The sequence below is a fragment of the Nanorana parkeri genome, unplaced genomic scaffold, assembly GCF_000935625.1.
Source record: "Nanorana parkeri isolate BGI_ZX_2015 unplaced genomic scaffold, ASM93562v1 scaffold611, whole genome shotgun sequence".
Classification (NCBI taxonomy): domain Eukaryota; kingdom Metazoa; phylum Chordata; class Amphibia; order Anura; family Dicroglossidae; genus Nanorana; species Nanorana parkeri.
The window spans coordinates 860,781-885,131 of NW_017306879.1; the positions used below are offsets into that span (position 1 = coordinate 860,781).

The 24,351-nt window shown below is 40.5% G+C and overlaps 1 protein-coding gene across 2 annotated transcripts in view; it reads left to right on the top strand.

Moving 5' to 3' along the window:
- FBN1 (fibrillin 1) overlaps positions 1-24,351 on the top strand; it is a 210,099-nt gene that overhangs the window by 77,138 nt on the left and 108,610 nt on the right. For both annotated transcript variants that reach the window (XM_018562908.1, XM_018562909.1), the window contains exons 6-11: positions 2,750-2,947; positions 4,261-4,386; positions 16,622-16,747; positions 16,840-16,998; positions 19,250-19,450; positions 23,358-23,516. In XM_018562908.1, the coding sequence (XP_018418410.1) occupies positions 2,750-2,947; positions 4,261-4,386; positions 16,622-16,747; positions 16,840-16,998; positions 19,250-19,450; positions 23,358-23,516 (969 nt within the window). The remainder of the gene's footprint in view (positions 1-2,749; positions 2,948-4,260; positions 4,387-16,621; positions 16,748-16,839; positions 16,999-19,249; positions 19,451-23,357; positions 23,517-24,351) is intronic.

Consider the following 24,351-nt stretch of genomic DNA (forward strand, 5'->3'; position numbering starts at 1 on the left):
CGACTGCGCCGAAGTCCTGAGGGACTTCGACTCAGCCGATCCAACATCTAGATCGGCTGAGCTGAAGCTCCAGGATCTCACTCGCTGCCGTTCGCCCCTATTCTCATAGGGGCCGAACGGCAGTGAGTGAATAGCTGAATGTTGCTAAGCTATTCTGTTCGCTACCTCCGTGGTACAGAGCAGGAAAGAAAATAAGTGAAAAGAAAGGAGAAAAGATTGGTAAAAAATGTAAACAAACAGTCAAACTAAAAAAATAAAATAAAGATATTTTAAAGAAAAAACAACAACAATTGGGCAGAGCTAGCAGTGACAGTTAGCTCCACCCAACTGTTTCCTATTGGCTGGCACCTGCTAGAGTCTTCTAGCAGGTCCCCGGTCAATGAATAACAACTGGGTGGACACGGCCGGCTCTGCCCAGTTGTTATTGTTTAATGACAAATCAGTGTCCCCAGTTCATTTGGGGACGCTGATCTGTCATTACAACTGGCCAGAGCCAACCGTGAGATTAGCTGCCATTTGCAGGGCGAACGGCCGGCCTTCGGCAGGCCATTCGCCCCATTTCGGCTATCACTTCAGCTCAGTCGCTTCGGCAGGCACTTCGGCTGAGCCGTCTGGCCTCTTTTGGCCTCTTTCGAATAGCCCGTACAGCAGCCCTTCGGTTGACTGAACCGAAGGGCTACGGCGCCCGAAGAGAGCCGAAGGATCAGCTGAAGCTACGGATTGTATCCTTCGGCTCACTAGTGAATAACCCCCTTAATGTGGAACTTCAGTCTTCTTTTTAAAGTAAGGACAAAGTGGGGAAGGGTTAGACAATCTGTCAGGTTTTATAATTGCTTTCTGTGTCCATCAGGTGTTTTCCCTTCATTTTCTGTGACAACCAGGGTATTGCTGTGAGCTGCTACTTCCTACTTGCTCTATGCACTTGCTCTATTGCTGGTATGCAATCTCCATCTGTTACTTTGGAGTATCCACAAGAGGCTGATGAGAGTATGATTGGCTCTCTTGTAGGTTCTTAATGGAGGCAGAAAATCAGGGGAAATATTCCTAAGCAGCAACTTGGACAGCAATAAAACCTAAAATGGGGTTAGGGTCACTATTGTCTCCAAAACAAAACATGGATTTATTTGTGTTAAAGTACATTTTCTCCTGGCTCCATTTTGAGATATCTGATCTCTTTCCAAAGATCTTCTGTAAATCTTTTCTAGTGTGATGTTCATTTCTGATGCAGGTGTCCAGGGAAGTAATCATGTGTTAAATGTGTGTCATGTTCTAGAAATGGAATGCTTGGTCTGGCCAATAATGTATCTATTGCTGTGTCATACCATCTGGAGAGCAGAAAAAATGACTTCTGAAAACTATCTGAAGATGAAAAGCTTTGAGCATAATTTTTATTACAGCCATTTATATGTCATATTTGACAGCCGTTAGCCCCATATTTACATTTATTATATGGTTAATATGAACTAGACCATTCACCAGAAGAAAATTTGGGGTTGCTGTAACGAAACCAGTTTGCATCCTGATCTGCGAAAATTGTGTGATGACAATTTGGCTTCACCTATAGCAGCCAGTCAGCCACCTTTCCATTAAGGCTACTATGCCTACCAGGGCTTGAACAAAACTTCTTAATTTGTGAATTAGGATAGGATTGGTTTATGTAGAGTGAGGACAGTAGAATTATTTGTGAGTATGCCGTGACGAACTTGAGTAGTGGCATGGATATTGGGAATTGACATGTGAATCTCACTAGTGGCATGGAGTGTAGTGGAGGACTGTGTTTGCTACGAAGCCAATCTCATTGACCTCTCCTCCTTTTACTGACCTTTTACTGTCTCACTGACCTCTCCTCCTTACTTCTGGAAATGTGAGCACTATGCAAAAGGCCCTATGTAACTGGTTCTCATACTACTTCATGACATACTCACAAGAAGCATTCCATCTGTTTGCCTGGATTTAGAAAGATACATATCTGAATACATGTTTAGAAAAACAAAGGTTAAGAGGCCAACATGTGTCTAATAATGCAGATTACTTCTTATCAAGGAATGGAAAGGCATTACTACTTCCTTACATTTAGTTTACTTCTTTCCAAACAGGATCAATCAAAAAGTATATTTATTATTTAAATGTAATATCATTTAATTAAATAGGTTCATATAATATAGACATGTACAGGGAGAATTATAGCTCCTGCTATTGCTGACCGATCCTTCTGAAAATGCTAGCTGTTTGGCTGTTATACCGAGCCTTTTACTTATACTTCACTGACCCAGAAGAATGCAGATGCAGACGTTTGAGTTTTCTGATCTGCATATGTGTTCTGTGTCAATGACCAAGGAAGTATTGAAGCCAGTTTGTAAGCAACATATTTCTTACTTGCCAAGTTACACACAAGGTAGATTGGGGCACAACGGATATTACGGCTACCCTAATGTTCTGTAAGTAACTCCGGCAAGGGCCATGTCTGCATGGAGTTTATATGTTTGTGTTCTAATTATGCTAATACCCATGTTTCCAGTCACAATCAATAGGAACATTGGTGGACTGGCTCTCGTGTGCTGGTTACCCTTCTTGACTGTGGTCCGAACAATAAATTGTAATCTACAATGAAGCAAAGCCTGATGTAACTTGTTTAGCATTGTGAAGCCCTGTGCAGCATGTTGGTGCTATATAAAAGATAATAATACATTCCTAACAAATTAATTTGCTGGAGGCAATTTCTTATGCAGCTTTATTCTTTTGTTTGCAGATTACAGGACCGGACCTTGTTTCTCACTTGTCAGCAACCAGATGTGTCAGGGACAGCTGAGTGGAATAGTTTGCACAAAGACACTGTGCTGTGCTACAGTTGGAAGAGCATGGGGCCACCCTTGCGAGATGTGCCCAGCCCAGCCACATCCCTGTCGTCGTGGATTTATTCCAAACATTCGAACAGGAGCGTGTCAAGGTATGCAGTATACATGGAGCTTCTGCAACTGCTAAAGGATTGATGTTGATAGAGTTACAGCAGTTTGGACAGGCTGGCTTGTTTCATACCATAGCATTTACACAGAGAATGGAAAATCATTGTCAGATGAATTACCTCACGACCGTATAAGAGAATGATGTAGAAAAGGAGGGGAGGGCTGGGGGGGGTTATGGGACATTAGCAAGTGAGGTCAAGACAAGCCAAAGCCTTAATGAATTTCAAACTGACAAAAGTCCCTCCGTGTTTCAAAAAATAAGATATATGAACATATTTGACAGTTATTATATTTAAAACAAAGCAACTACCTCATGCAGCGTATAAAGTACACTGCCTTTTCATTCGGCAGCTGATAGATTGCTTTAAACTGACACAAAGTGTGAAAATGTTACTTAAACATCTATGTCTGCAATTCATACTTAATTCTGCTGGAGCGAGCAGCTGATTGAAATCATTGCCTTTGCCCAGATGTTCCGCACTTCTTTCTGAGCATGCCTCCTGATAGAGAGCTCTGACACAGTTTTTGGCTTTTGCTCTAATACTTCCAGCTGTATAAATTCTTTTATTGTCTGGATGTCTGGCAGGAAGCAGCAGAAAGTTAACAGAGGCAGCCATATACTAAACTGTTGAGTATTAAACAATAAATGTATCAGCAAACTAAATGGGGAAAGAATTCAACCTAAGATTACCAAATTTTCGCTTGTGTCTCTTTTTTTCAGGGTGAGCTGTAGCAGTTATTATAGGGTGAACCTAAGCCATGTGCTTATCCCTATTATAGAGAGCTTTGAAATGACGTTCCTTTAAATTATGAGTTTACCTTCATGAGAGATCAATAAGCAGTGATAGACTGTCATTGCTGATCTCTCTTTCTAAAAATACTAGTTACTTGGCAGCAACGACCACCCCCCCGCATCTCTGCCCCGGGGCTGTGTTTGAATAGATACTGGGCCCCCCTTGTAGGCTCAGGCCCCGGTAGTTCCTCCACTGATATACAGTGTATAGCTCAGAGACTCAGAAATGATTAAAGCCAGAGATAGCTAGAAAGCTAGTATTGTCTGCTGCAATTCACCAATGTTGCCTGCATCTACCTTTTGTGACTGCTTTGTTTTAAATCTTTTATTAAAATATGTTGTTAAATCTCTGGTGTGAAAGTTATTTTTGTATAAACTGGTCTTACATTATGTTCATTTTAATGGACTGGCGACTTGTTTCTTAAGAATAATTAGCTGCAAATGATCATACTGAGAGATGTTTTCAGCGTTTCATGCTTTTGTTGTTCTGTTTCCTTGGGGCAGATGTGGATGAATGCCAAGCAATCCCTGGGATGTGTCAAGGAGGAAATTGCATTAATACAGTTGGATCTTTTGAGTGCAAATGCCCAGCTGGACACAAATTTAATGAAATAACACAAAAATGTGAAGGTAAGAGCTTTCCAAACTCATCTGGACAAAATCATTTTAGTTTTAATGTAATAACTTTGTGTTTTAGGCATATTTCACAAGACAGAGCCAAAAGAAGAGGTCTCCATTAACAAATCAAATGTTATCATTAATCAATTTTAGCCAATTAAGTAAAGGTGGAACATTGAAATAAAGGTGCTCGTTCTCATTATAGAGACGATCATGTGTTTTGCTGTGCAGGCAGACTATATGGACATGAAGAATCATTATTTTGTAATAAGATCTTTTGCCATTTGTTGCAGTGCAAAAGGCGAAAATATAGTCCTTCATGGTGCATTTTGGTGCGTTGACCTACTTTTTATTCTTTATAGAAATGGAATCTTTCAAAACTGCACCATCAAACAATGCAAAAGTGGCACACCTGCCATGCTGTAGTCTTGTTCAGTAAATTAAAGTATGTAAAGAAACGTAAACCTGATAGAAGAGAGCCCTTTGTTATCTGTAGCCTAGGCGCCATCTCTGGGTTTCTACCATCCAGATGTTTTGCATAACACCTCCTGTGTCTATTGACTTTAGATGTTCTAAAGCTATCCAGGTATACAGGAAGTTGAAGGAAACAGATCCTTAAAAGGCCAAAGTGAGCAAAGGCTGAGCGACTGGCCCCAACACCCTTCCTAAGAAACAAGAAGAGAGGGGGTAATTTAAAATGTGCAGTAGCATTTCATTTCTACAGGAGTAGGCACTTACTGTTAACTCTCACAATATACAGTAGAGTTGAACTGAACTCAATTCAACCCTGAATAAAAACAGTTGAAGTCTCAGTTGAATAAATCTTAATTTTAAGAAGAATAAACATGTTAAAAGGATTCATAACTGTCCTTTCATATTTCATTCCCTGAATTTAGGTTATTTGCACATGTGGAACCAGAAATTGTAAATTGGATTAAAATATAAAAGGAAATAGGATGCGGTTTGGGATTAAGGGAGTTAATTTCACCAGGGTTTTGGTTGAATAAAGAAGCAGGTGCTTTGGCATCACGATATTATATGGTCTCATCTGCCTGTATTATCAACTATCTAGGATGTGTCTGGGAGCATTTACTAAAATGCTTGATAGAAGAGTCCCTTAACCGAATTCGCTCCATTACCTAAAAGGTCTAGCTTAGGCTAAGGCTTAACATGTCCTTACAGACAATCCTCCAGATATGTGCATTAAAATCAGCAGCTAGGATATTTGTTTCAGGAGTTTTCGCCATAGTTTATATAAAAATGGGGAAACAATAAAATGGTTACATTAAGAAAACCCTGAGATAGCACTGAAAGCCACCACTCCCTCATCTCTGATTGCTAAGCCTGGATCCTTACCATACCTCTGCTGTATCCGATTCTTTGTGGATTTGCCATATGTTATGGACAGAATCAAATCATGCAGAATTGCTAATTCCACATCCCTGCACTGTTTGCAACAGGAGAGGTAACCTCCATTAATATAGGTGAGTAGCTCATTCCAGAAAAAAAAAGCTGCCGCTTAAAACAGAACCCCCCCCCCCTCTTACCCCCCGCACTGCAAGGGTTAACTTCTAGTTTTGGTTTAGGGAAGAAGACAAGTTAAACTCAGCTGATCCTCCATACCGGCTGGCTGTGACATCACTCCCTCCTGCCTGACTCCGCTGCAGCGATGGTGTGTCCCTCGGTGTCCTCACGTCCTATACACTGTTTATAGAACATGATGATCTTAGACCGCTGCGGCAGAAGGGAGGCGAGGCTAGAAGGACCGGTCCATGCAAGCCGGCTTCAAGGATCGGGTGAGTATAACTTTTTTTTTTCTTCCTTAGACCAAAATGAGCAGTTACCAAAAGTTAATAAAAGTTATGCCCGGAGATCTTCTTTAAGGATATATTCCTACATTACTTAACCTCTTGCCGTCCGGACGGTCGGCGGACTCACATTTGATTTATCATTTAATTTAGGGGGAAACAGTTTTTTTTCCGGTGATTTTTCCTTAATATATTAAAAAATAAAAACCACAGTGATGATTAAATACCACCAAAAGAAAGCTCTATGTGTCCCTAAAAAATGGTATACAATTCAGTTCAGTACAGTGTTGCATGACGGAAAAAATGTCAGTCAAAGTACCGCAGCGCTGAATACTGAAAAATGGCCTGGATGGGAAGGGGGTATAAACATCTGGTCAGCAAGTGGTTAAAGTGTATATATGAACACAAATTGAATATATTGCAGCACTTTTAGCTTTTCAAACTTTACTGTATTACAAAGTGCTGTAAATCAAACAAATGGAGCTTGGCTCTAAGAGGAAAGAGCACAGATACTATCCAATCAGAGGGCTGCTGCTCCTTTACTATCCAATCACAGCTATGACCTAGCTATACTGATTTTGACTAGCTATAGTTTCCGGTGGGGTATCTAAATTAGAAAACTGGTGACATTTAATAACAGATGCTTTAAATTTCACACACATGTATTAAAACTGGGTATTTAGCTATTTGCTTACACTTAACAGAATGCTGACAGCTTGAAGGTGGTTTCCCCACTGATTGTGCCTGTTGCGGCTAGTGAAATTTCTTTACACACATCATACAGGAAGCATATCCACTAAGTGAACTTAAAATTAATCAGCAACTTGTAAAATCTCTACTGAGCTAAGGTGGTGTAGCACTACACCGTAGGAGCCGCTGGTTGCCTGGTTCACTTCCAGTCTGTCTAGGGGACGATCTTCAGCTGCACACCCATTAGCAATAACCGCACTTCTTCTTCTTCTTCTTCTTTATTGAGCATCTTCACTGGGGAGAGAGGGTATAGGGGTTCTAGGTGTCACGAGGTAACCAACAGAAGCTCCAGACTCACCAGACTTTGTAGAAGTATCAGTGTAGATCCACCTGGGAGACAGCAGATAGCCACTGATGTAACTGACAGACAGGATGGATGCAGATCCTCAATCAGGAAATACACCAACCATGCTCTGAAGTCCACTTAGTTCCAGGGTACTTCAAGAGCCTGCACTGGTCCCGGTTCTCTTCCTCTTTCAGTCTCACAGGCCTCCTCCATGTTAGAGGCCTCAGGGAAACCTTCTCCCTCACACCAGCCCATGCCCACCCCCAGGCTGAGCAGGACCCAACAGTAATCCATGGCTGGTCTGAGCACATGGCAAATCCCTCCAGTATACTGTATGTACCCCTATCCCAGCATGCACCATTGGATGAGAGAAGCCCAGTGATTGGCTGCTGTACTGTACATACATTACAGTATGTTCCAATGTCATGCACCCGTTCATGGAAGAGGTACGGTGGATCTCAGCTGCGGTTCTAACTATTGGTTTAGGCGGTTGTCAGGCTTTAATCCCAGGCGGCTCTCTCAATCACAAATGGAGAGTTTGGGATTTAGACATCATGGACCGCTAAATGATAATCAATAACAGAAGGCGATGTTGCACACGAAATATTAAGTCATATTCTTGATTAGCCAATCACATCTGGGAGTTGTAATATAAGTGGATAAGGCAGTCTCTATGTCAAACAGCAGAGGCAATTCACTTAAACATCATAAGCATATTTGTATTGAAGTAATAAGAGTTGTTACTGAGAGGGCTCCACTAGGTGGCAGCGTATAGGATCCAACACAAGTGAACAACAGTCCATAAGCAGATACTTGCGGTTTGGGGTGAAGAAGCAGTAGCTCAAATGAAGAGGACTCCAGGGGAAGCTGGCTGCTGGGGGAAGAGTTGGATCCGGCATGGTTCCAGGGTGAGTGGAGAGGTTCCTGGGGTGTTTGGGCAATGATCCCAATAATCGAACACCCCACAGCATTCCCGGCAGGTTTAAATAGCCCGCCGCCGTGACGTCACATGGCCGCAAGGTGCTTCCGCGTTCCAGCGTGGAACGCACAGTAGCTTCCGTCATGAGGGAGAAGGCCGGCGGCGGTCTCCCCGGCCGATGCGTTCCAGCCTGGAACGCAGTGGGCGAGAGCCGCGAACCTGAGGGACATTACATGAAATCACTGGTGTATTCTGTGGAAGCAAAATCTTGGCAGCCTGCCAGCCCTCTAATGGAAACACACAGCACAGAGTTTTTGTTGTAATCTTTGAGAATGATTTACTTCACAGTACATGCATCTAGAGAGGTCGAGGGTGTCATTCCTCCATCACTACGTTCACAGGTTCCTGCTCCTGTTTTTAGAACAGCACTGCACACTGACCATCTTTACACATGCCCCACATTTTCACTTGAGCGCTGTGATCTTTTTCTTTGTTGTATTCTCCATACAGGTTACTGTTAGCCTTTATATCAACCTAACATGAACACAAATCCTAACTAACTCAACAGTTTCTTCATCTTTGAAGTCTGCATAATGTTTTTATCTTCCTGTCAGATAATATGTTCTCAGGAGCATCAATGAGAGGAAGAGCAGTTATTTCCCTACATGTACTGCAAAATCTGATTGGCTCTTAATAATTAAAATGATAAAGAACTAAGCTAAGCCTTACTAACACAGACTAATAAAATGACTGCAATAAACATATTCGCAAAACTGCACCCCTTTTCATGAAGGATTTTTTCATGCCTTTAATTTCATTATTTTTTCTATAATTGTTATTTCCTCAGCAAGATATAATTGATGTCTGAATCAAGGTAAAAATTCCTTAATACGATGCAAGCTTTCAGTGCTAATTAAAAGCAATGCAGGGATCAGCCTAAAATAATGGGACACAAAAATAAAACTTGCCATTGTAAGGAAATGTGGCAATTGCTTGCACAAAGCAATATCAAGGACTCCTCATTTTAGACCATGTCCTGGTTTTTAATCAGAGCAACATTCTCCTTAAAGTGCTGTAAGCAAGTTTAAAGGCTGTGCAAAGCTAAAAAATTGGATAAATTGGCAGGCGGTTAGAACCCCTGGTAGGTTTTTATTGCTGTCTTTCCCTAGTGTGGAGATAAATCCTCTCTATTTGTTCTAAACACCATTGTCACTGACACTTGTACTGGTGTCTAAGAGGTTATTTCCCTCACTTTGGAGAGATTTCCTTTTACTTCCTGTACAGGATGCAGGAACAAAACCTGGCAGGAGTTTTAAGCCTTCTCTCCTTTATCCAAAAATATATTGTTGGCTTTAGACACACTTTAAAGTAGATCTAAACCCAAACAATAAAACTCATATAAGTGTTAACTAATTTAATTTAATTTAAAATGTGGTTTTCAATCTTCTGAAAGTTTCAAAAATACCACCACAATTTTACATGTAGCTGTATCACATTAAATGTCACCTACTTAGGTTTACGTCTACTTAAAAGAAATTTGCTGCCTATAATTTTGATTGTTTGCGATTACCTATTTTGCTAACAATTTAGAACTTATTTCAAATATCTATATACTTTCAGAGTCAAAAACTCTGCTATTGAATTCTAAAATCAGCATTAGAGTAAGACTGTACCTGCTATTGTTTTTATAAGATGTAAACTCATTTTACATGCAGATTCTTATTTTTTCTATGTCTTTTCCTATTGAGCTCTCTCTGGTCTTTTCTGGCCAGTTATGGAGCTGTTGCTAGCCTCTTCTCATGAGCTACCAGCTCTTTAAGCCCTGGCAACAGTTAGATCTCTAACAGGATCCGGCACCTCTGCCTTCTATGAAGCACTATGCCAATCCCACCATGCAACCTAAAGGCACTTAGTGTGGCCAAAAGATGTTAAGAAAACAGATTTTGGAACACGTTGCAAAAATAGCCATGGAGCTTTAAAGAGCTTGGGTTTGTGTATTGGCTACAGATCAACTCACCCACAATCCCTTGTGCTATTCCGCAAAGGTTTTACAGCAAATGATTATGATGTAAATCATCATATAGCTACCCTCTAAATGTTTACATAAACAGATAAAAAAATGATCAACCTTCAGACAAAAGTATAAACAGAGTAACAATGACTTAACAAAATCCTGCCTGTAATAAAATGTGTACAGAAGTCAGCAACTCATTTCAAGAAATGTTTCAAGTAACCTAAATTGCTATGTAGAGAGTGTAGTGGTTCACTAGCTGACCATATGTTACAATGTGGAAAGTGACCTTCCCAGGAGAACATGCATCTAGAGAAGAGATTATATGTTAAATAGCCATTTAAAATATAGTACAAGCAGTTCAGCTGCCATTGTATGGGATTTCATGTAACTTTGGGGGTTAACTTGTATAATTTTATTGACTGCAGAAAGTACTGCAGTACTCCCAGGGTTTTCAACCACATTTTCTGAGGCACATCAGATTAATTTGAATTTTGCAACCACACATAATCAACAAGGCTTAAACATTTCTGAGCTTTTGCCAGTCCAAACTGTCCAGAACCATGCTTCTCAGAAATATTTTTCCAGTGGTCTCTAGTTCAACCACAAATACATCAGAGGTCAGTGTGAGCCCAGCATAACCACAATATGGCAGCGTGGGAGAATGTTGGGTTGGCAGCACACAGTTGTCCACTGAGTGTGCCAATGAGTGTGTGATTGCTGGTGCCTCCAAGTGACCACAGGTGATAGTTCTTAGTTTAGTTTAGATACACAAAGAAAAAGCTGACATTTTTTGTCAGGGAAAGACTCATTGCTATTTAACCAGCCCTAGATGGGTACATCTGAGGATGAATATATGGGTACTTGCCTAAAAGAGATCTATAGTAAAATAAGCATTTTTGTATTTTAATTTTATTTATTTATTTTTTATTCTTCAACCTCAATTCCCAAAAAGTTGGGACACTTTGTAAAATCTACATAAAACAGAATGCAATGACCTGCAAATCTCAAACCCATATTTTATTTAAATTAGAAAATAAAAAACACATCACATGTTTAAACTGAGAAAATGTACGATTTAAAGAAAAAAAAAAAGGTAATTTTGAAATTCATGGCAGCAACACTTCTCAATAAAGTTGGGACATGGCAACAAAAACCTGGCAAAGTAAGTGGTACTAACAAGGAAGAGCTGGAAGAACATTTTGCAACTAATTAGGTTAATTGGCAACAGGTCAGTAACATGATTGGGTATAACAAGAGCATCTTAGAGAGCCAGAGTCTCCAAAGTAAAGATGGGCGATGGGCAGAGGTTCACCAATCTATGAAAAGCTGTGTCTAAAAATTGTTGAACAATTTCAGAATAATGTTTCTCGTAAAATTGCAAAGACTTTAAATATATCATCTACAATACAGAGTATCATCAAAAGATTCAGGGAATCTGAAGAAATCTCTGTGTGCAAGGGACAAGGTCGAAACGCAATATTGGATGCCCGTGATAATTGGGTCCTCAGGCAGCACTGCATTAAAAACAGTCATGATTCTGTGATGGACATCACTGCATGGGATCAGGAATACTTCCAAAAATCACTGTCTGTGGACACAGTTCGCTGTGCCTTTCCAAAATGCCAGTTAAAGCTCTAACATGCAAAGAAGAAGCCATATCTGAACATGATCCAGAAATGCCGCCGTCTTCTCTGTGCTAAAGCTCATTTAAAATGGTCTGTTGCAAAGTGGAAAACTGTGCTGTGGCCAGAAGAATCGAAATTTGACAATCTTTTTTGGCAAATGGGCACTGCATTTTCCAGACTAAAGAGGAGAGAGACCTTTTGGCTTGTTATCAGTGCTCAGTTCAAAAGCTTGTATCTCTGATTGTATGGGGGTGCATTAGTGTGTATGGAATGGCCAGCTTGCACATCTGTTAAGGCACCATCAATGCTGATCCAGATTTTAGAGCAGTGTATGCTCCCATCCAGATTACATTTTTTAAGGGAAGTGCCATTTATATTTCAGCAGGACAATGCTAAACCGCATACTGTATCTTTGACAACACCACGGCTTCATAGTAGAAAGTTTGGCTGCCTAACTGGCCTGCCTGCAGTCCAAACCTTTCACCAACTGAAAATATTTGGGCATCTTGAAACAAAAATAATTATTTGTGAATAAAATCTGGTTTTCTGAGATTTGCAAATCATTGCATTCTATTTTTATGTAGATTTTACACAGTGTACCAACTTTTCTGGAATTGGTGTGGTACCTCTATCTAAATTTTTTACATTAAAGTACATTGAGTGACACTTTGAGGTGTATTTAAAAGACATTCGCAGAGCCAAGAGCTTTGCAAACATCTGAGTTTGAGATTCTCAGCACATTATGGCCACTGAATGGAGCCGAAGCGCATAGGATCCTTGGCTCCATTTAGTGGCCATAATTCTCTGCTATTCTAAAGTAGATGTTTGCAGAGCTATTCGCTCTGCAAAAGTTTTATAAATACACCCCTTTCTTTATAGTATTGTCTATTACCTTTTACTTTGCAGAGCTTTATAAATACACCCTGTGGTATTTTCCTTTATTTTGTTATGTTAATAAAACCAACTGATAGAAGGGATCAGTCTTATGCTTCCTTTATGTTGTTCAATGCTGTATTGTTTAGTAGGCTTCTCCTGAGCTCTCAGGCACCAGTATGGATCCATTCATGTAACAGCAGTAACAGGATAGTGAGACAGGCTAGATCAGTGGTTCTCAACCTGTGTAACCTCAGGACCCACATTTGTCCTTGGTCATTAAGTCCTGGCCCAAGTTGTACTCCAATGGAACGCATGACATTGTGCTACCGCACGTTCCGATGCAGGCAATAGAACTGTGGGTGGGAGATGCGTTTGGGGTGCCATTCAAATGAATGGCAATGCAATGCACCTCTCACACCAGAACGTGATGTTGGTCCGATTGTGTGGTACAGTGTGTTAATTACACTGGACTGTGCAATTAATGCACTGTACTAGTGTGAATGGGCCCTCAAAAACACTGACAGACACACACAACCACGGACACAATCTCACACACTCACAGACATTCTCACACACACATACGCACTCCAAAATGTTTTTTGTTTTTTTTTATCCGACCAGTCTCCCTATCTTACGAGAACTGAAGTGGATCCTCAGCCTGGGGTTCAGAGTGGGCTGCTGTGCTCTGATGGAGCTCCATCCATATGTGTATACACCTGTACAGCTCTCTTGCACACCCTGTAGAGGTGCCAGGAGCCAGAATGTGACATCACTCTGGTCCAGGAACCTCTACAGGGCACGGAAGGGAGCTGTATGCAATGCACTTATGGATGAAGCTCCCTCGCGGCCATAGCCCTGGGCCACCCCACCCCACCTCAAGCTGACACTCTGTATCGGGCAGCATATTTTGAATGGCTGCTTGGTGCGAGAACTGACAGTGCTGCACTAGGGGGAGGCTGAGGAGCCTCTCACCTAGAAAAGTGGAAGGCATTCAGGGACCCACTGAACATGAGGTCGCGACCCACTTTTGGGTCACGACCCACCAGTTGAGAAATAAGGCTCTAGATGACACACAGGTTCACTTTTTCCTTACATAGTAGTATTTGAGGTTGAATAAAGACATTAGTCCATCAAGTCCAACCTATTAGGATCTCATTCTAGGAGTACCTGTACCCCTGTATATTATGGTCCCTTAAGAAATCGTCCAAAAGTTTCTTGAACAATTCCACATTCTTTGCTGAAATCACTGTCTGTGGCAGTGAGTTCCAGACCCTAACTGATCTTACTGTGAAGAACCCCCTTCGCCCCTTGTGCTGGAATTTTTTTTCCACCAATTTTAGGTGGTGGCCTCTAGTTTTTGTAATGGAGTTAATTTTAAACAGTTTATCGCTAATGTTGCTACCACCATTGAACATTTTGTACATTGAGATCATATCCCCCCTTAATCTCCTCACCTCCAATGTGAACATGTTTAAATTTAGTAGCCTTGTCTCGTAGCTCTGGTCCTTTCAGTCCTAAAGCTACTGCTACAACAACTGGCCACACAGGAAGGTATTTACTTTTAGATCTGTTTGTAGCAGACTCTGTAACTGGTCTGCTACTGACAGATCTGCAAGACAATACTCAAATAAATCATATATCATATAAATAATGCATCATAAAACTGTGCTTAGATTCATGAGCATTATGCTCTGTATGGGATTTATTCAGATTTAAAAGAACACTATTCAATAAAGGCTCAAAGTTTAGAGCTTTGTTCTTACAGTGTTAAAACACTAAACTAATTTTTTTAAAAGCATCTATTAAGTATCAATAAGAAAGAAGAAAGTTTCCTCCTTGACTTAAATGTTCACCTCGAACAAAATTAATATACAAGTTTTTTTTTCTTTCATATGCTACCTGAGCTTCCTTACCATTAAACCTGCCTTCACAATACATTTCTAACTACCTTGTGTATTGTAAATACTTATATTTTTCAAGCCTATTTTCCCTTAATATTTTTCCATAAAGACTTCCATAAGGAAATCCTGTTACCCCTAAAACTTTGCTGCCCTAGGCCCTGGTCTGTAGGGCCTTTCCGTGGTTCTGGGCCTGTGTGACTGGTGGCTAAGTGCCTTATGAGAAATCTGCATTTTTCTTTTCATGTAATTGCGGATAGGATGCTTTACCCTAGTGCATTTTGGCTCTAGCCATGGAACAATTGCTCTGCTTAAAGAACTACAAGATGTGATCATTGTGAGTATAGGTTATTAACATTTTTTTCAAAAGAGCCTTATTATTTATTTTGTTCTCTGTGGAACTGGCCAGGAAATAGCCTAGCCTTATTTAATAAATATTTTCAGCAGAAGAAATTCGGCCGCAATGATTTAAAAGTCTTCCAGATGATAAAAAAAAGAATGTTAAATCATGTTATTTTGCTTATTTTCATCTAAATCATGTGCAACAGTGGGATTTTACACAGAACCTTTGTGACCAGCTCTCAGACTGAGGGCGTGAGTTAGGGACATTCAGAATGAATACTTAGGCCATATTTGGGATTTCTTAAACCACAAATGTTCCCTAAGGCCTTTTTAAGAGAGTCTGGGATGTCATTTACATATTCACTTCTTTTAACCAGGGATTTACCATCCTGTAGGAAATAGAACTCTAAATGAATTTATGTTTTTCTTAGTGGCTCTGGAGTGTGAATACCTGAAGATTAATGTTTAATACCAGCAGAGTTGTTTTTATGACCCATAAGGCAGAAGAGAAATGTAGACTGCCATTGATGCAACATAATTTTTCACATATAGATATTTAGCCATCCATTTAGCACTGAAATGGCGGACACATGCAGGCAGGCGCAGTGGCCGATTCCTTTCAGTGATGTGGTAGCTGTTAACAATGCAGGCCCAGTGTCACTGAGCACAGCCCTTCCAGCCACTGTGCCTGCCTATGTGACCGGGTAGTGGCCGGGCAGAGACTTTTATGGAATGATGCTGAGCTTGCACGTTTAACAGGCTCTCCTTCACTAAGCTGATTGTCTGTGTGTGTGTGCTACGGCCCACACATGCCATGGGAAAGATGGCTGCCTCAGGTGGCATCTGCTTCCAGCACATCCCTGAAAACAAGTAACAAGTAGCTGATAAAAAAGTAGATGAGATGGAGGATTAGCGAGGGGATAAAACTGCCCTGTTACATGCCTGGTTCTTGGAAAATAATGAGAACTTCCTGTGTGGGAATGATTACATTACAGTAGTAACACCTTCATCAACTCCCATTGTAGCTGAGGAGATGTAATGAAACAGTCTCTGCAAGATGGCATATTGATAAATACCTTTGTTTTGCATGCACAATTTTTACCTTGCAATTTCAGAGTGTTTCCATTATTAAAAAGATGCTTTTGTTCTGCTAAATGTAATACAGTAAACTCCCAGTTATCCGGCACAGACAGGGATCGGTAGGTACCGGATAACTGTGGTTTCTGTTTGCTTGAGAGTTAATAGTAACTGTCAAGCAACTGGCACCCCACCCCCTGCTCACGGCCCCATTCACCTGCCGGCTAGCTTCCTTGGCTATTTCAAATTTCAGTAGCCAAAAGCAGACTGGGTATTGAAACCCCACCCACTGGACAGAGACGCGGGCCTGAGAAAGTTCTTGAAAGTTGCTTGAATGTCAATTAATGGGGAGCTTACTGTAGTGATATATTCCAGGGTGATGTGTATTGAGAAAGGAGTTATTACTGTTGTGAGTTTCAATCTGTTCATGTTAAAGGTTCAGTCAGAGTTTGTGCCACAATGATTTATGAAGTAAATTGCTGACATAATTATGTGTCTATTAAAAAATAACAAGCTGCAAAGGATATGTGACAGTTTGTGTGCATGTTTGCACTTGGAGCACTGATTCATGTATTGGGTTACATTTGTGTGCTTCTTAATGGCTTGTGAGTTCAATTATATAAATAAATATGATATCATTCATTTGTTCTAGATATTGATGAATGTGCCACAATCCCCGGGATCTGTGAATCTGGTGAATGTGCTAATACAGTGAGCAGCTACTTTTGCAAGTGTCCAACAGGGTTTTTTACATCGGCAGATGGATCAAGATGCATAGGTAAGCTTCCTCAAGTCTATATAGTATAACGTATATAAAAGCTGCTTACGTCTGAGTCTAACAAGATGTCATTGTGCTGTTCTTTTCACCAGATATTCGTCCTGGCCATTGTTATTCATCGCTATCTAATGGCCGCTGCACCAATCAGCTCCCCCAACTGCTACCTAAGATGCAGTGTTGCTGTGATACTGGAAGGTGTTGGGCTCCAGCAGCAAATATAGCACCCGAAGTGTGCCCCTTCCGTGGGACAGGTGAGCCTATATACTAAGCAATTAAGAAACATGGAGCAGCTCTTGCCTCTTGTCTCCAATCCCGCTGCTGGAACCTCGGTGCCTGGTAAAGTTTCTGCCAGAGCCTTCACTAAGCAATAGGTAAAAAGCGGCACTCTATCTACGACTAAGGCCCAGTTTGGGGGTTGAGACATACAGTATAAGCATTTGTTGGTTTGCTGCTTAAATGCCTTTTTGCAAATAAAGTATTGGATGGACGGATCCCCTTACTAGTGCCGCTTTTTACCTAGAGCTTGTATATTAAGCTTTTGATATTTTCTAAATTATTATTTTTTCAGGGTTAGTGTTAATATATCAATACATACTAACTAGTATTAAAAATAAGCTCATTCATATTGCGGTATGTATTTCTGAGTAAAGAAAATAAAGATATTACAGTAGTTTTAATCTATTATTGGAAGCTCTGGTATAAAAATACCTTTAAAAAGACTTCTGATGTACAGGAGATGGGTGAAATAGATTTTATTTATTTTAGAATTTTCAGACTGCTGGGATTTTTTTTCAGGAATCATTCAGTGATTTAAATGGCATACACTGTGGTATACATGAGTGCATAGGATTTATGAGAGTTAATACTTATATGCACAAATACCAGTGTGTACAAATATACATGACTTACAGTTGGAACACATAGCTGTAGTATCTATAGAAAAATAATTTCAATATACCCTTGGACATTTTAGCCTTGTCTCAGTGTGACGTGTATGGATTTTGAATACCTACATCTTTTTACATTGTTTGTTAAAGAAGAACTCCGAGGAACATTATTCTTAACCCGTCCAGTGGGGCTAGCACTGCAGGGGTTAAGTGCTCGTTTTGGTCTAGGGAGTAAATTAACAAAGTTATACTCACTTGATCCTCTCAGCTGGTTTCTTTTAAACTGATCTGTGGAGCCTCTCTTTCCCTCCACTGCAACAGTCTAAGGTCTGGTAAATCATTATGTTCTATATAGAGGACGCCAAGCGACATTCTATTGCTGCAGTGTAGCAGGAGACAGGCTGGAAGGAGTGCTGTCACAGCTGGCCGGCTCGGAGGAACGGATGAGTATAGCTTTTTTTCATTTTCCTCCCTAGACCAAAACGAGCAGCTAACCCTTGCAGTGCGGGAGTAGCCCCACTGCAAGGGTTAATCATAATTTCCACCGGAGTTCTGCATTAATGATAATATATTTTTGAAGCTGAAGTCCACGCAAACATCTAAATACACATAATTACACATAAATTAACTTTTTTGAGTTTTTGATTGCACAAAGAGATAGTTAATGTACAAATCGGCCATGGAATTGTAAAATCATCTGCTTCACAAGGTAATTTCCTGTATTTCACTGTAACAATTTTTTTGCTAATAAGCTAATAAGAAGGTAATTACATAAATACGTAAAATGGTAGCAGGTCTATGCTGTTGCACATGCACGAACAACACAAGACTGAATTCATGACTTGTGATTCTGACAAAATGGTCATGTCAGTGACCTCACTTCAGTGCAGTTTAGTTAAATGGGTGGTCACCAACTTTCCCTTGTTCTGCAGAACTTTGAAGGAACATCAACACAATGATAAGGTTATTACTGTCAGCAGGTTCCCAGGCTTAGATTATCAGTGCTGGGAAGTGTAACCTAATTGGTTCCTAGTTCAGCCTCTCCTTCTCCTGAATACTGCTTTACATTGAAATATAGGAGTCCAATATAAAGAATGTTTATGCTAGGTAAATGGAAAAAATAAATGTAATAATTTGTTAATAAATACAATACTGATCAAATGGTTTACTTTTATATTGATCTGGATTGCAGCTTTAGTCTTTTCAAGAACTATTTTAAATATACTTGTAAAAGAGATCAGCTTTATCACCCACCAACTCACTAAAAACAATGCACTCCCTTTTGTAGCTGATTTAATTGGGCTGATTTACTAAAGTTTAGGATTGAAGGAACTGATAATTTTTTGCTCAATAAATTGTGTGTATATTTACTTAAATTCTTGTTTACTTATTTAATCTACATATGATTGGATATTCAAAATGAGCAGGAATTTGCTTTTCACTTGAATCGATAACTGGAATGAATATTCACACAATTTATTCAGCCTCCTAATCTCAGTAGTTGTTAAACCATAAATGCCAAGCTAGACTAAAACCGTAGAGAGTAGATATCCAAATTCAGGGTAATGCGTTTACGATTTGTTTTTAATAATATTTTTCTTTTTTTTAATTCTAGATGATTACCGTAAACTGTGCACAATGTCTTGGGTGCGTCCTGGACAGATCCCTGGAATGGAACCAGGACCAGTCATTCCTCCTGGCGGGCACTTTCCAGATTACCCTCCTGCAATAGGTCCACAGATCCCACCAGGCTATCCTCCTGTCTTTCCACCTCCACTTATTCCTGGATATCCTGTGCCTTCCCGGGTTCCTCCAGGTAAAATACAGCAAAAATATTTATTTTTTCTTATTTTTTTTATTTGTTGGGATGTGCTTATATTTTGAATGATGTATAAAGTATTGTTTTGTCTTTCTGAACCTTCCAGAACACACTAAAGTAAAATGTGTTGATTAGTAGGAAGAAGATAAAAATATTAGCTAAAATGACCTCTCTAGAACTTATGACCTTCCTGTGATTGCCAGACCTGGCAGAAAACAGATACTGGAGTATCGTATGGGCTCTCTCATAGGGCTAGATCATGAATGCCCATGGAGGCACAAATTTGTGGCAGCCAGTTACTGACCTTGCCTTTACACATATGTCACTCATACATCACAGTTCTGTGCCTGGACTGGAGAGGAAGGTAGGCAGGCCATTGCTGCAGTTTTGCAAGTAACATTTCAGCTTGTTTCTTTAGAAGATAGCAGAGGGTGGGCAAAATGGTGGGGGTTTACATTTGACTTTAGTTCTGCTTGATTGAAATGCCCTGTAAGATTTTACTTGTGCTCAGCAATCCAGGAACCTTTATTATAGCAACCAGAGGGCTATAGGAGATAAGCGTGTTGGTTAAATGATACATTTTAGGAGATACTTCATTCACACAATTGTGTCTGCAGCAAACATAAAATCTAGGTAGGAAGACCCAGCAGTTTCATACATGAGGGTGACTTTCTTTCCTTTTGTTGTTCTTACACACATTAATGATCATTCAGAGTTTTAGATGAGCACATGTAAAATAATACAATTTCACCATTTTCCTTCAAAAAGTCATTCAACTTTTTATTTACAGAACTAAACATGCATATGCACAAACAACACTGGCTGCAGTGTTTATAATATAACAAAACACCTTTAACAGTCCAATTGTACAAGACAAAAAAAAATCTAACACTAATTCTTATTTTCCCGTAATGATCCCAGAGACTCATCAGATTTTATTCTGTTGAAATTATTGTCAGATACAGGGTAATAAGCATCACATAGTAGCAGCTTAAAGAGAGAAATGTACAATTGGATTGTAACATGTGTAGCTGGCTTGAGACTTCGAGAAAGTGTAACAACCAAAATGGTAAGGTCAAACACAAACTGTAGGAAGTTGCCCTTTTTAGCAGTAAACTGCAACATGTCTCCTCCATGCTAAAGTGGATTAGTTCATCATAAGTTTCTGTGAAGGTAGCTCCTGTTAGACCGGCCATAAACCAAAAACACATCAACAGTGATAACGAGGAAAACATTATGGGGTCTATTTATAAAGAACTTGCAGATCCATTCACCCTGCAAATCTCTGTGAACGTTCACTGTGCAAATAGAGGCAAAAAGAATGCTTGAAGTATGTTTTCTTTTCAGGTCGAATGTAATGTTAGGAAAATACCTCATAGAGCTGAGGAGCATAGAAAATACATACTTCTTTTCTATGCTCCTCTTCTCCATCTAGTGGCCATAATGTGCTATATTCTGAATATTACATTCAACTTAAAAAAAATGAATTCACAGGGCTAATGGCTGTGCAGTGCGTGAATGGCTCTGCGGATTAGCAAATTCACCTAGGTGAATGGCTTTGCAAATTGATTATAAATAGACCCCTATGTGTATGGCCGAGCAGAGTGCGTGAGTTACACATTAGTGCTACCACCTGTATTAGGTGGGGTATAAGGCCTTGTTCACACCAAGCGCGGAGCAGATCAGTTACAGACCGGATCAAAACTGCGTCCAATGTATTCCAATGGTATTTTTTGCTCCAGCTCACATGGCAGCTTGCAGGTCCAGAGCAGGTGAAAAAACTGCGGCAGACCCTATTTTATCTGCTCTGGATCTGCTCTGGATCTGCAAATGCATCAAAAACGCATGCAAATGCCTGGAACGCACTGAAAGCCCATTTTAAACTTTAAAAACATTATTATTTTTTAGCCAAAAACGCGTCAAAAACGCGTCAAAACGCATCTAAACGACTAGCACTAGCACTAGCGTGCGTGTGCAGAGACCTGACCGGATCTGCTCTGCATTTGGTGTGAACAAGGGTAAGAAAATCTGCTTTCCTAACTTCAAAAGAGCACAAAAACATTGACCAGTATGTTGTATATGGGGAAAAGAACCTGTGATACAGTGGAGATGAGCAAATATGAGTTGTTGATCCCAGTTTTAAAGGCTGTATTTTTCTGGTGACACAGATAGGGCTTTATTCTTGATCACAGGCAGCTGGCAACATCCACATAAATTTAAAGGAAGGTAGATGGCTGAGGGAAATATAAATGCTTTTGGTGAGCCTGCATACTGACGATCAAGTAGATCAAGTCAGTGGTAAGAAGTCAGTGGTCAAGTAAGCGGCACAGCAATTGCACAAGACTTTGCATGGCATATGTCTCTCACATTTTGAGCCCAGGTGCAGCCGAGTTGTCCTTTTGCATAGGACAATGCATGGTGTAGCAGGTCTTAAGAACTGTGAAAAAGATTGTATAAGATTAAATATTTGAATCTTTAACTAATGTTACGTCTAAGTCACTTTAATTAAGACTGCTTACTATCATATTTCTTTGCCTCTAATGTTGTTATGTCTGGTACAGAAGACAGAATATATTAATCTCTTAGCATTATTTTTGTACAGCTTTCAGCCTTGTGTTGTTTGGATTTTGTAGTATAATGAATGTCTCTTTAGCTGTCTGCCATGTGGGCTGCTTAGTAGACACAAATTTTCATGCTGCTATGCAGTGACTTTAGCAGCATTATTAGAACCCAGGGCCGTAGCGAGGGCGAGGCGACTGAGGCTCTCACCTTGGGCGCAGTTACGTTACGGGCGGGGGGTGCGCAGCCAGCAGGGAGAAGTAGGGCTTCTCCCTTCTCCTCTGGATCCCTGCTGCTTTCCCCCATCTGTATGCAGCGGCTATACAAAGAGAAGTGAAGCGCTGCAGCCACAGGGACACACGGAGGAGGGAGCCGCTGTCACAGCAGCATGGCCGGGAGAGAGCTGCTCATCCAGGATCTGACAGCTCTCTCTCCTCACCGCTCGGCCATGCTGCTGTGACAGCGGCTGCCTCCTCCGCCACCCCGCCGGCTTCATCGCTTCCTTCACTTCTCCTCGGATCCCCGCTGCACAGATGCGGGGAGAGCAGCGGGGATCCAGAGGAAAAGCTGCAAACTGAGGCCCCCTCTGTGCGTGGTAATGTACCGATCCTCTGTGCAGAGCAAACACTTGAGCGATCAGCTGATCACTCCAGTGTTTGCAAATAACTGGGGACACATTGTAGTGGCGAACGTCGCAGTGAGAGCAATCATTTTAGAGCTATCAATCACTAATAACACTAAACTGATGAGCGGTAAAAGCTTTTAAAGCGTCGGCTACGGCCAATTTTGGGTATTATCTTTTTTTGAGGTTTCGCGCGCACACGCAATTTTAAGGCTTGACATGTTTGGTGTCTTTTATCCCGACGTGACCCCGTCTTTTTTATTTTAGCAAAAAATTGGGTAATAATAAATGTTTTATCATTTAATATAGGGGAAACTGTTTTGTTTTTTTAATTTCAGTAAGTATTTCTTACTATAGTAAAAAATAAAAACCCCAGTGGTGAATAAATACCACCAAAAGAAAGCTCTAACAGTCCCTAAAAAATGGTATAAAATGTATTTCAGTACAGCGTTGCATGAGGGAAAAAATGTCAGTCAAAGTACCGCAGCGCTGAATACTGAAAAATGGCCTGGCCAGGAAGGGGGTTTAACACCGCAGACTTCAACTGGTTAAATTAAAATATTAATGTAGTATGATTTATTGCAGCTACAAATTGCAGTAGTTTACACCTAACTTGCTATTCATGCTGCCACCTTCTGCTTTTTGCCTCCTTTATTACATTTCTTTGTGCTTGTGCTCTTATTTATGTCATATTTTATTTCTCATACTCTTTTTTTCTTCCAGTGGTGCTGCCAGTAAACCTCACTCATCAGCAGCCTGTGACCGATTACTGTGTCTTATTCCGGAATCTGTGTTTGCATGGCCGCTGCGTACCTACTCCTGGAAGCTATCGTTGTGAGTGTAACAAGGGATTCCAGCTGGATGGTAGAGGAGAATGCATAGGTAACATATTTTATTTTTTGCCCTTAATGTTTTTGACAACATTTTTAATTTAGTTTAAATATACTGAACAGTACAATAAATTAACTAAACCGAGCTCTAGCTTATACCATGCAGTCTCAGACAATAGAAAAGTGGCAAAACAACTACATTGTAATGTACTTGTTGTGAGACACATGCAGTTTAGGAACCTACAAGATACAGTAAATAACACCCCAGTGAAACATTTCGTATGGTTATGTGCTTTATTCAACTTTGCCTATTGGTATGGGTCCCTGTAATGTAACAAATACTGTATATCCACAGAACAGTCAGGTTGTTTAAAGATCTTGATGAGACATACCGTGATGATTTTTAATATGTGTGTGTGCTGATAAATCCTTTCAAATGAAGGCAAAAAAAACTATTATCTTAATATGATGGGTAGCATGGAGAAAAAAATGTAAACTATGGATGAATGAGAGATTAGCTGTGTGGATATTATACGCGGACCACCTGCTGATGGGAACAGATGTCACCATTGTGATATCTGTTTCATCTGTCCAGTTTTTTCCCCCATCTTGCAATGGTGGAAAAAACTGAGATTACCGGACCCATGTTGGTCTATGGGGAGTCGAATGTAAACGCACGTATGTCTGTTTACATCAGATTACCCCCAATGCAGCAGGATCAGATCCAGTAAAACGGAACTCTGATCTGTCTGTTTTTCTGGGGGTAACCGGATGTAAATATATAGCATTCAGGCGTAGGACTGGCACGGCGGGTCTCTGTGGCTGGATGAGGGGAGATCAGCACATCCCACCATCTGATCTCCCCTACATCACTTCCACATTCAGCC